At 42.3% G+C, this 12,877-nt stretch overlaps 1 protein-coding gene and 1 non-coding gene across 15 annotated transcripts in view; one reads left to right on the top strand and one right to left on the bottom strand.

Moving 5' to 3' along the window:
* Sh3kbp1 (SH3 domain containing kinase binding protein 1) overlaps nucleotides 1-12,877 on the top strand; it is a 351,985-nt gene that overhangs the window by 234,387 nt on the left and 104,721 nt on the right. For all 14 annotated transcript variants that reach the window (XM_051141512.1, XM_051141508.1, XM_051141514.1 and 11 more), the window contains one exon: nucleotides 7,316-7,410. In XM_051141512.1, the coding sequence (XP_050997469.1) occupies nucleotides 7,316-7,410 (95 nt within the window). The remainder of the gene's footprint in view (nucleotides 1-7,315; nucleotides 7,411-12,877) is intronic.
* On the bottom strand, nucleotides 12,370-12,516 carry LOC127186039 (small nucleolar RNA SNORA48). Its single transcript, XR_007830293.1, has one exon. It is a non-coding gene; the product is annotated as a small nucleolar RNA SNORA48 (small nucleolar RNA).

Here is a 12,877-nt window from a genome sequence, read left to right as displayed (position 1 = left end):
CTATATGCAGTCCCAGAGTAGTAAAATCTCTGAAAATGAAAAGGTTTTAGTGCTCATAGGGTGATAAATCTTATTCTTGGCTGACATATACCTATTTATTATTTATTTTTCTCACTTGGAGTGAGACCATCCATTTGCTGCACAATTGTAATGATTGGGCATAACATATGACCCAAGTAGTGGATGTTACATTTGATATGGCATTGAAGCATATTTAAAAAAATTTTTTAAACAACTGTGTTCTTGGGAATTCTGCTTGAAACTGCAAACTAGTAGTGTCTTAGATAATACTTATCCATTGAAGGGAAGAATATCTGATTACGATGTTAGGGAAAGTCAACATCACTGAATTGGTACTCTGTGTGTGTGTGTGCGCGCGCGCGCGCGTGCACGCGCACGCACGCACATGGGTGAAGATATGCTTGCTTGTGTGTATATGTGTGCAATTGGCAATCAGAGGTCAAGACTGGGTCTCATTGAACCGAAAGCTCACCATTTCAGCTAGACTGGATGGCTCGAGAGGCCCCAGGATCCACCTGTCTCCCTACTACCTTACCCTACCCACTACTGGGTTCACAGGCAGGTACATGAGGCTGTCCTCATCTTTTACATAAGTGATGGTCATCTGATTTGGGTCCTCTTGCTTACACAGCAGGCATTTTCCCCACTGAGCATCCCCTTAGCCCATGATACTGTTTCTTTTATTATGTCTCAAGGGAAAATGAAACTCCAATTTAGGCATGACCTAGTACTTTCCATTGCTGCCAAAAGTTCTGCTGAGCTTTCTTTCTCCCAGAGTCTGGGTACATGGCCTCAAAATCTTCATTGGTTGAAAGTGAGCCCAGAGAGTTTCTGGATTTAAAGTATATCCTCATATGTATGTGTTCAGTTGGCTAACATGTTTATTTTGTTTGTTGTTTTTATTTTATTTTTTGAAGAAGAAGGAATTTTTCTTTTTGCTTGTTTGGTTGATTTAAGCTGTTTTCTTTCTTTTAATCCATTATAAAACCAGATGAAGGGAGTCATGGAATGTGAACATGTGAGTTCAATTCCTTTAATGGTCTGTTTTTAATAACGTGTAAATTTCCCAAAGTCTAGAGATTGAAATAATGTTTTAGGGAGAGGGAGAAACCTTCTGGGTTTTGTTTTTTGTTTTTGTATTTTTAAGAAAGGTTTTCTCTGTGTAGCCTTGGCTGTCCTAGACTCACTTTGTAGACCAAGCTGGCCTCGAACTTGCAGAGCTCCACCTGCCTCTGCCTCCTGACTGCTGGGGTTAAAGGCGTGCACCACCATTCCTGTTGAGAAACCTTCTAGTGTTATATACATTTTCTCTACCCTTTTAACTGTGCTTGTATGGTTTGTTTTGTTTCTTATCAGATTATTTAAAGACTGTAAGGCAAAAAACTTTAAGAAAGTTAGAAATCTAGACCTAGGCTAGCTAATTCATTAACATATTTTAATCATTCAAACAAAAAGTAACAACAAAGCCATCTTAATTGCTGTATAAATTGTATCTTTCTTTCTGTATATGTGTATATTCATTCCTACTTGATTTCAGACTAACTCCATAAAATTAATGAATTGATGGGGAACACCTGCCTGAAAAAATTAATTTCAGGTTTTTGTTCTTTATCTGTTTGCTACTCAGTTAAAACTTAGAATCTTTCCATGTCCAAAAAGGATTTAGAGTTATCCTCTTCTTTTAAAGCATATCAAACATCCTGTGAAACACAGTGGCAGCATTCCCCCACCGTCAATTGCTATATGTATTTGTTTTGTCTTTTTGTCATTCTCATCCCCTCTCCTTTCTCCAAGTAGTAGTGCATTAGTTCCATGTAAGGACAGGAAGGCCTATCAATAGGCTCAGGCTCCAGAACTAGTTGGCAGTAAGTTTCGCATGGTCGTAGGTTAGAATATATATGTATTGAAATAAGGAACAACATGCAGTAAATTTACTATCACACTTTTGAAGTTAATAGTGATTTTGTATATATTTTTGTTTTTTGAGCGAATATTTTAAAACCATTGAAACCCAAACCAATGTGTCTTTACTCTATGAGGCTGAAGTAAATGGCTAACATGCTTTATAAGTAAGGATAAATTCTTATTTAAAAATACATTATGATAAACTGTGAGTCTACTGGCTGCCATATTTGTTTAGAAGTGGTTGTGACTGGAGTGTTGAAATGCCATTGCTGGAAAGAACAGAGGTATAACCCAGTATGGTACTGGGTGATCTCAGAACATCAATTATACATTTTTGAGGTCCTAAGTAGGAGCCAGAACAGTGCAGTTTCCTAATCAGAGCCATATTGTTAAACTTTGTGATTTCTTATACAGATGTTCCAAGGGTGTTCTGCTGAAGTTAACTAACCTCTCTCCTCCTTGGTTGGTTTCTGATTTCACACCTGATGGCATTGTGTTCATCAAGAACTACAATGTGACTGCCTCAGGTCATGTACTCCACAAAATCCAGCTGGGACTGAGCCCAGTTCCAAGTGTACTGATTCCTGATCCAGAATCTTCTACTAAAGAATCTGCCCCTTGAATGTTCTACTACTTCTTAGGTGTCACTCAAGGACCATCAAGAAATATGTAAGAACTGTGGCAGTTCTGGGGATGCACATAGGGGCAAGTCATATGGTAGCAGCATACTCTGTGGAAGATAGTTATAGCTAATAGCTACAGCCCCAGTTACCCCTTGTTTTCATATAAAGGTAATGCTTTCAAGATAATTCTGTGTCTAATCCCTCTTAATATCAAGCAGCATAGCTGCACAGTATAAATGACTTAAAATTAGATTATGATGAGATTCATATACAAATATTTAAGCACATTAAACTACACAGTTGAAGTGAGAGCATTTTTCTTATATTTAAATTTTTCGTGCAATATATTTTGGTCATATTACCTCCCTGCTCCCAACTTCTCCCAGATCCTCCCCACCTCCCTACCCATTCAATCTCATGTTCTTTCTCTAAAATCAAAACAAAAATCATGAAGTCTATTTTCTGTTGGCCAACTGTTCCTAGACAAGTGACCTACCCTGGAATGTGATTGATATACCCAGTGTTATATTATTGGAGAAAACTGAGTTTTCCCTTTGCCAGTGGGTATCATGTACAAATTGCTTCTTAGGAGTGGAATCCTGTGTCTACTTCCCCCTTCTCAGTTCCAGGACCCTCTCTGTCTTCAACCTGTCCAGGTCCTATACTTGCTGCTACAGTCTCTGTGAGTTCATATATGTATCAGTCCTGTTGTATCTGTAAGATGCTATTTCCTTGGAATCTTTGGTTCCTTTAATCTTTCTGCATCCTCTTCTGCATAACTCCCTGAGCCTTGAGGGGAGGGGCTCGATAAAGACATCCCATTTTAGACTGACTCCTGAAGTCTCTTGCTCTCTGTACACTGTCTAGTTGTGGGTCTCTATGTTAATAACCATCTGCTGCAAGAAAAGGCTACTCTGATGAGGCTTGAATGAGTCATTGATCTATGGGTATATCTCTATGCCCTTAGGAGTCATTTTAGAGCAGTAGTATTTGGCTTTCCCCTAGGGCTCATGACCTAGCTAGTCTTCTGTTCCTGACCACTTTAGCAGTGTCATATATGGGTTCCATCTCATGGAGTGGGTCTTAAATCCAGTGGTTAATTACTCCCATAACATTTGTGACACAGTTATATCAGTATATCTTGTAGGAAGTCTCAGTTATTTTGTCATAGGTTTTATAGCTATGCAATATTGATGATTATTTTTCTCTGCTGATAGAATACAAAGTATATTCCAGCAGTACCAGACTACTAAACTCCAGTCAGTATGGGTAAAAATTCTAGTTGTGCACCAGTTCAATAAAATAAGTAAGTGTTGTCCTCATCAGTAGGACCTTCCCTTTGGGTTGTGGAGAGCAAACCAGTGGCCTTGGCAATAGCCTGTGATGTTTGGAGGGGAACATGGTAGGGGCCCTTTGGCCAATGACTCAACAAGATGAAGACCATTCCTAGCATTGGAAGTTTTACTTGGCAGCATGAGATGTCTGGACGGGGTATTATCTTCCCCATTATATTGAGACTTAAATTTCTTTCATACATAATTTGGGAAGCGTCTAAAGTAGTAGGTTTCCATATAGTTTTTCAAATGTTCAGTAGTGTTAGCTGTTCCTCCCCATCTTCCTTCCTTTACCCTACTCTTTCATCCCCCTCACCATTTAATCCTCCTATTCTATTTTCTCTTTTATCTCCTTATAATACTATATTCTATTACGCCCTCCTTTAAACTTACACTTATTAAAATCTGTTGTTGTTGTTGTTGTTTTTTTTTAATGTAGAAGACACATCTTAACTTACAGGGAACTTGTAAGTGTAAGATAAAAATGGTCCTGTGAAATAATTGAAAGGTATGTTGGCTCTTTCTTTGCAGTATTTCCATCATTGTGATTATAGTGGAACTCCATGGTATACTCCTATAGGATATGCCCTGAAATAGGAAGGTGTGAGGAAGAAAAGGAAATGGCATAGGAAGAGGCTTCTTTTTGGTGTAGAGTGATAGTAAGGAGGCACATTATACTAAGGAAAATTTTGAGAAGATAACTTATACCAAGTTTTTTCATCTTAGTATGCTTCTGCTTTGAGTGAATACATACCTACTGGATCACAAAACAGGGAAAAATGGTTGGTCTGCTAAGCTGCATAGCAAGAGGTTCAGAGAAAAGGGCCCACTGAAGCTGATAAATTTAAAAGGAAGCTCAATACCGTCAGGACTCTGGGTCAAATTGTTGGATTTTCTCATACTGTTCAAATATGATTCCCACAGTGCCAAGCATTGTCTTGACTTCTGACAGTGAGTGACTGTGGTAGAAGTCTCAAGGTAGCAGGCAGATTGGGCCCAGTGGTAGAGACTCCTGGTGGACCCTTGGCCCTGAGCTCTAGCTCTAGCACTTCAAGCCAAACAAAAAGACTAAGGGCAGGCCACTCTTTGCCTTACATCTATAGGCAACAAAATCTAGCAGTGTCATCTCTAACAGATCTCTTACTTCAGATTTCATTGAGTGGAAGAGCATATCTTACTCCTGAACAAAGCAGCAACAAAGGGGAATAAGCTAACATTATTTGTTTATGACCATGCCTGATCTCAGAAGCTAAGTAAGGTTGGTCCTGGTTAGTACCTGGATGGAAGATTAACATTATTCCTGGACAGAATAAATGTGACCAAATAAGGATTCTGTCAAGTAGGAATGGGCTTGGGAACAGCTGCTGGGATGTTAGTGCCCAGTGCTCGATCACATTTTTATTAACCTTTTCAGTGAAAAACAGACATATGATGTGTTCTTTCTTTGCTGGTCATGAGTAACTTATATTCTTTCAAAAAATGTCTATGATTTCCATAGAGTTGGGACTTTGTAGGGCAGTTCTTCAGTAATACTATGTGCTCATTTTTGAAGTTTTGAGGTTGGCAAGTCATATTTCACCAGGACAGTCAATAGGAAAATTGGTGAAGCCTGTCATTATCCAATTGAAACATGTTTCACTTTTTCCCTCACTTTAGAACATCTAACCAATTCAGGCCTATGGAGTTTTACTCCTTCTAATTAAAGAGAAATGGCACATTGGGATTCTCTAAGTTTAGGAGTGTGGTCTCCATGTGTTTTAGAACGGGTGCCTCTCAGCACACGTTAGTGAGTAAAAGACATGAGAAAGCCTAGAGTGCCAAGGATGAAGGTTTGTACCATGCAGATAGGGATATAACTGCTATCTTCAAGCCACTGGACAGAAAACAAGAACATCTCCACAGAAGGAAAGTGAGTCCATTCCTCATCCCTTTCCCCCTTGCCATATCAACCCTAGCCTACAGTGTGTCTGTATTATGGATATTTTGATTTCCTTTATTTTATATGTCACTCTCTTTGATTGATGGGATGCTTACCAATGCAAAACAATGAATTTCAGTGGTATAAAATATACAAGGGACAATTTAATTGACACTTAAGCATATAGTTGTAGGTTACAACCTAGCTGCAGGAAGGACCTAAGTCTTAGGAAATACCTGGTGATATTCAAAGCCATGAGATTTTTGGACTCTGCTGGAGAATATGGTAAATGTCTGCTCTAGAAGATACTAATTTCTGCTTTCTTTCCACCTTCTGTCTGGAGTCATGAAAGCTTGGTTTGCCAAGTCTTCTTTTTCTAAATTCCTTACAAAGGTTTTTGCTGCCTTCTTACCTGATGCTTTTTGATAAAATTATTTTAAATCAGATATACTTTCAAAGCATACAACTTAGTACATATTTAATTGATTTTGAATGGCCAAAGTATTTATCTCCCTTCAGTGAGGACTATATATTCCTTTGCTTATAAACAGCCCCATCAATGGGCAAGTGGGTTTGTGCAAAGAGACCATGAGATATATGTAAATAAGTTCACCCACCCCACACAGAGGTGCATAAAATGTTTTGGTGATTGTCATCAACCCTGTATAGTCTGACCTGGGTCCTCTGCATATACCTTATGGCTGTGTAGCTTGGTGTTCTTGCAGGACTCCCAGCAATAGGAGTGAGAGGGTGTCTCTCACTCTTTTTGCCTGCTTTTGGGACCCTTTTCCTCCTCCTGGTTTGCCTTGTTCAGCTTTGATATGGGGGTTTGTGCTTGTTATGTCTTGTTTGGTGGCTATCCTTAGGGGCCTACTCTTTTATTTGAAGGGAAATGGAGGAGGAGTTGATCTGGGGAGCAGGGAGATGGGGAGGGACTGGGAGGAATGGAGGGAGGGGATGAATCTATGAAAGAAAAATAAAACTGTTTTGGTTGTATTTGTTGGCTGCTTGTGGTTGACTTTTTATATGCAAATGCATTGGTATTTATATTTTAATACATAATGTAAAAGGGAATTCCTCATTGTTTTATTTGCTATGTTGGCTTTATAACAGAACTAAAGGCCCCCTTTCTGATTCTGTAATATGTACAATAAGGCAATGAGAAAAAAAATTCAGGTTGGCCTATGCATATACCTTCAGAAAATCTCAGATAGTTCACAACTGCTTTCTCAAGTTGAATGACACATTTTTGCCTTTCTGCCTGAGAAAAGCAAATCATCCCATAGCATTCACGATGTTCTATGAATTGTGAAGGTAAAATGCAGAAATAAATATGCATGAGCCCACCATAAGCACATTTAGGCAGTTTTGGAGGGTGACTCAGTCTCTATGCAGCCATAGTATCCTGTTAAGCATACTTTTTTCTTGAGGTTAATGTGACACAGAGTGCCTTCATCTGGGTCAGCTGATTAGATGAAGTACCTTAAAGGTTGTGTTTTTTGTTCTTCTTACAGCCAAGGATTACTGCAAAGTAATATTTCCATATGAGGCACAGAATGATGATGAATTGACAATCAAGGAAGGAGATATAGTGACTCTCATCAATAAGGTAAACAAAGATTATTTTCTCCCGCCTTCTAAATTGAAAAGTGCTTTGGAGTATCTATAGACTATAAGCTTTCATTTTAGCCATTTTGTTTTGTTCTGAGACAGAGTCCTGTTATATAGCCCAAGCAGGTCTTGAACTCACCATCTTTTTGCTTTAGCCTCCCAAGTACTAGGATCACAGACATGTACCCCCATGCCTGGCTTGTTGTAGACCTTGAAACACTAGGTTGTATGGTCTTGAACTTGTGAGGGAAAGTAGAATCTTTCTTTTTGTTCAGGCTAAGCCCCTGGCAAACAAACCAACTTGAGAATCCAGAAGATCTCTGGGGCCTCCTGTACTTCCGTCTACATGACTCTGAAGAAGAGTCTGTCCTGGAAGGGATAACCCAGAAGGCAGCTTACTTAGCTGTGAGTTCTGCCTTCTACAGTAGCCAGGCTGAAAAAGCCTTGTGTCATCAGAGACCCAAGAAAGGGATCATGAAAGACTGGTCCTGCTTCACAGGCAGCCAACCCTTAAAGAATGTTTGCTATTCATATCAAAAACAGGTGGAGTGCCTGAGAGAATTTTGCTTGTCTTGTGTGGACTATAAAGGTTGGATGATTTTATTATCATTACAACCCAAGCCTTCTAAAAACCCAGAGAGACATAAAATCTGTGTGAAGCAAAGTCATTTGCTAAGGTCTTGACCACACACTGTTTTTCCTTTCGTGCAATGCTACTCATCACACTGGTAGCTAAAAGTCCTATTAGTCAAGTGGTTCCTAGGGGAAAAAAACAGTGTTTTCCTCTGAAGCACAGGGAGCTTCTGGTGGTTGAGTACAATGAGAAGCCAGGTAGTCTTCAGGATGCAGAAAGTAGTTTGATTTTTATTTTTTATTTAGGTGAGTAGCTGGAAGCATGTTATTTATTCTCTCTATGCCAGAATGACTTAGAGATCTCCACAGTCACCTGAGAGCTCTTATGGGATGGAGAAGCATTGCCAGTCTAAAGGATGCATGATGCAGAGGGCTGGGAGAGGGAGGAGGGAATTTGGGTGGGGAAAGGGCCTGTGACTGTCCTCCCTCTGTACCACAACGGAGGGAGGGAACTGCTGTGCTGTCACCTCTTTCCACTCCTAGCTGCCAGTGAAGGAAGTGTTCCAGATGTTAAGAAGCTTGCCAACCATCTAATGCTTGTTGGGTATTTTTTAGGGAAAATATTGACTCTCTTATGGACAATGTAATATGCATGTAGTATGCAGAACAACACTACAGATGTGCAAACACCTTTCTGGAATAGTAAATTAATCTCTCTTCTAAGAACTCATCCGTTGTTTTTTTTTTTTTTTTTAAACCTGTGAACTATTCTCTCCCTAGCTTAGTTCAGTCTAACTCTGTGGGTGTTGAATGTGGCAGGAGGAAAGAAGAGGAGGGGAATGATGCTCTCTTTGCTCCTTGCTGCAAGAGGCAGTTCCCTTTTCTAGCCTCCCTTCCCCTCCTCCTAAGGAGGCGGCTCTCTTCTGCAGAGTACATCTCCTATTTTTAATCAGACCTGTAACCAAACAAATGGGATAAGCAAGTTGTTAAATGGGCGTGAAGCATAATGCAAATACTTTAATAATTAGCACTGATAATTGGTTTTAGTCATGCAAGGAAAGAAATAGAGCACTTTCCTCTTATACTGACAGAGGCTCAGGGAATTAAGTAACTGCCATTCTTTGCAGTGGGGAATGGACTCACTGTTTCTGTTTTGTTTTGGGGCCAGGGGAAGCCTTTTTAATTGAAAACCCAGGGTGTTAATAACATTTATGAAGGTTCGAGAAAAGGCAATCCCACCATGGTTTCTCTTTTACCTAAAGATGGTGATTTTCACTTTAAGACTTTATCCTCCAGTCCTCACCCCTCAAGTACATTCTATGCATGATGAAAATACATTCGTCTCTTGATTTTGTCCTGAACGTTGCAGCCTGTAATCCAGTCTTATACAAAGAAATCTTATTTCAGGAAGGGAAAGCTTGATGCAAAAAGCACCCCCTACCAGGCCCAGCCATTCAGTCGATAATCATGAACAGGGAAATGTATCCTCTGCACCCCATTTCTCTAGTTTCAAAGGTTAATACATGTGGAATTGTTTTGCTCATACAATACGATGCTGCCAGCTCTGCTATACACATTTGCTTTCTAGGCTGAGAATATACGTATTATTTAGACGTGTCTTCTCTAGCCCCCCTCCCCAGCTCTCTTCCAACCTGACTTCCTGAGCATGCAGGTGAGCCCAGGCTTGCTTTACTGGCCTGATAAACAGTCCAAGCTTCCTCCTCAGTCCCTGATGTGCCCTGAGATGGTAAAGAATGGAGGGGTGCTTTCTCTAGCTCTACCATCTCTCCTGAGCATCCTAGTGCCTACTTTTTTTTTAACACCCCACAACAATACTTCATTGAAGCCAAAGTCTTCAATGGCTTCTCTCTTTTACAGTAAAATCCAGTCTGGGGACATGACACTTTTCCCCTCAGACATTTTGGCTTAGCTGAGGTACCATTTGTTCCCATCTTACTCATGTGTCCTAATAGGACTGACCTTGAGCATGTGTATTCCTGTAGAGATGCCCTGATTATCCACTAAATTGCTTTCTTAAGAAAATATTTATTATGTGTGTATTTGCACATGTGTATGACTGTATGTTGTGTTCTTGATATGTAGTATCAGAGGCAGTCTTTTTGTTCAGTTGGTTTTTCCAGACAAGGTTTCTCTCTGTAGCCTTGGCTGTCTGAGAGCTCACTCTGTAGCCTAAGCCTTGATGAGCTCACAGAAATTTACCTGCCTATGCCTCCCTAGTGCTGGGATTACAGGCACACGCCGCCATTGCCCAGCTTCAGAGGCAGTCTTAACTCACACTGATTAAGTGCATTACGAGCTTGATGCTTAGCCTAAATAACTTATGCTCTATTATTTTATTATTTTATATGATCTGCTGAGAAAACAGGTCTCTTAATATCCTCTCCTGATTTTGTTTTTATTTATTTTTATTAATTCATACGAATTCTCTTTTTAAAAAACTTTTTATTGATTCCTTGTGAGTTTCACATCATGCACCCCAGTCCCATTTATCTCCCCATCCCTTCATATCTGCCCTTTGCCCTTGCAACCTTCCCCACCAAAATAAAACACAGACAAATAATCAAACAAACAAGAACAACAACAAAAACACAAAGCACAGAAGACATCTCATTGTGGAACCTATACTATGTCACAGTGTGTCCCCACAGTATACTGCTCTGTCCACACATCTTTACTTGCAAATGCTCATTGCAATGAGTCATCGGTCTGGTCCATCTCTGGTTTCTGTGACGCCATCAATATTGTATCCTTACCAAGACTCTTCCAGGTCATCCCATTGCTGCCCTGTGTCATGGAGATCCTGCAGCTTTATATCAGCAGGACTGGCCTTTTAATGCATCCCAATCACTTAGCAGATTACAGATGTTGGTGTGGGCCAACTCTGAGCCCTAAATCTGAGCCTGGGGGATAGCTGAGATGGTCAGCTTGCTGTCTCTCCCTTATCTGCACCATCAGGGAAGGCTCTCTAACACTGCTGGGGCTAGGCCACCATCAGCAGGAGGCAGAGTCAACTCTCCTGTTCTCCTTCCTTCAGACTGGGCTCACCCATACCCATGCCTCCAGAGCCAGCTCCACTGTGCTGCCCAGTCAAGGCATGGGGGCCATTCTCCCAAGTGCTGCAACAGTTCAGCGGCAGGACCAACTTACCTGCTATCATGACCCCAGGGCCAGTTCTCCGAACTGCCATAGGTGGTGAAGAGCAAGGAGGTCACCCCAGCACCCATGCCACCTCAGGCAGACAAGTGCCAGGCCCAACTCTACCACACTCTCATCCACCCTCAGGGCTGGCTCACTCATGCCTCCTTGACCAGGGCCAAGCCCTACTATGCTACCCAGGCAAGGTACAGGACCCACTCTCCCAAGTGCTGCAGCCAGCCAGGGACAGGGCCAGCTCACCTACTCTCATGACCCCAGGGGTCAGCTTTCCTGATGGCCTCAGGTGGTGAGGGGGCAGAGGGCACTCCCCCAGGCCACCTCTCAGCAGACAAGTGGCAGGGCAAGCTCTCCCCCACTCTTGCCCTTGAGGCTGGCTCACCTGTGCCCCCACCATCAGGGTCAGCTCTGCTATGCTGTCCAGGCAAGGTGCAGGGATAGCTCTCCTGATCTTATGACCCTTTGGGCAGCTTTCCTGACTGCTAGAGGTAGCAAGGGATGTGGAGGGGGCAGCACCTCTGCTCCTGTGCCGCCCTATGGCAGATGAGTGGCAGGGTTAGTTCTCCGGCATTCACATCCTTGGGCCAGCTCACCCATACCCCTACCACAAGGGCCAGTTCCACTATGCTGCCTGGGTGAGGCACAGGGTCTCAGTCTCTAGCCAGCTGTGAGAGATGGGGCCAGCTCTCCAGAGCACTGCATCCAGTGAAGGGTAGGGCCAGTTCTGCAGAGCCCCTGGACATTTACATGGTTTCATGTGCCTATCCCAACCAGAGGCCATGTTCTCTAATGGTAATATGAGCCACAGAAATCAACCCCTGCTACTGCATAGCCAGGCAGCTCAGGCTGGGACCTCACCATGGCCCCAGGGGATGGGACTGACCACTCGCAACAGGCTGTTGCCCTCCACCGTTAAGTCTCCAGTTCTGTTTCTCTTTATAATGCTCAAACTGCTCCACTTCTCTTTCTCTCTATCTGTCCACTACATACTTGCACATTGTGGTGGTTCCCACTGCAGGCTGGGCATGCAGCTCCCAGGCACCTGGGTGACATCCTCTATCCATGCTGCATGGCATGGCAGCAAGCAGGTGTCTAGGGCCCTCCTATGCTGTGCGTTGGGGAGCAGGTCTCTGTCTGGCATGGTGGTCTGCAGGCCTTTGTCTGTCTTCTTCCTCTTCCCAGGCTGCGCTGCCTGGAATTTATTTGATTTTTATGAGTTCTAGGTATAAAACAGCTCTGGCCACCGAGCCAGGCATCAAGCTAAGCTGAACAAAGGGTTGCCATCTGCTCTGCCGCTGACTGATATAAGAACACCACCACCAAAAAGGTGTCTCTTTTTTGCCCATTGTCAGGGGGTCATAAAATTTCTGCCAACCTTGACCTTGAAAGCAACATGTTAAGATAATAAGTCATGGAGGCCCAGAGAAACCAAGGTTTGAGTCCCAGCATAGAAGGCTCTGGTTATGCATCTTTGGGCATATGGCTTGACCTCTCTGAGCCTCAGTTTCCTCAGCACTAATGTAAGTGCATTAAAGCTGATGTGCCAGGAATTCTGTGACTAGTCGTTAAGACCCTGTGCATGAGGCCTGTCTCCTAGGAGTGAATCTGCCTTTGGCAACCATAATCCTAGCTATTGTCAGCGTCCAGTCTGGCTTTTCCTTTTCAAAGTTTAGCAAAAAAAATTCGTGAGCTCTGGATCTGGTCCCTGTTTGCTGTTA

Source organism: Acomys russatus, chromosome X, assembly GCF_903995435.1.
Source record: "Acomys russatus chromosome X, mAcoRus1.1, whole genome shotgun sequence".
In the NCBI taxonomy this organism is placed as follows: domain Eukaryota; kingdom Metazoa; phylum Chordata; class Mammalia; order Rodentia; family Muridae; genus Acomys; species Acomys russatus.
Note: the sequence above shows the minus strand (reverse complement) of the source record. Positions and strands in the feature narration are given on the sequence as shown.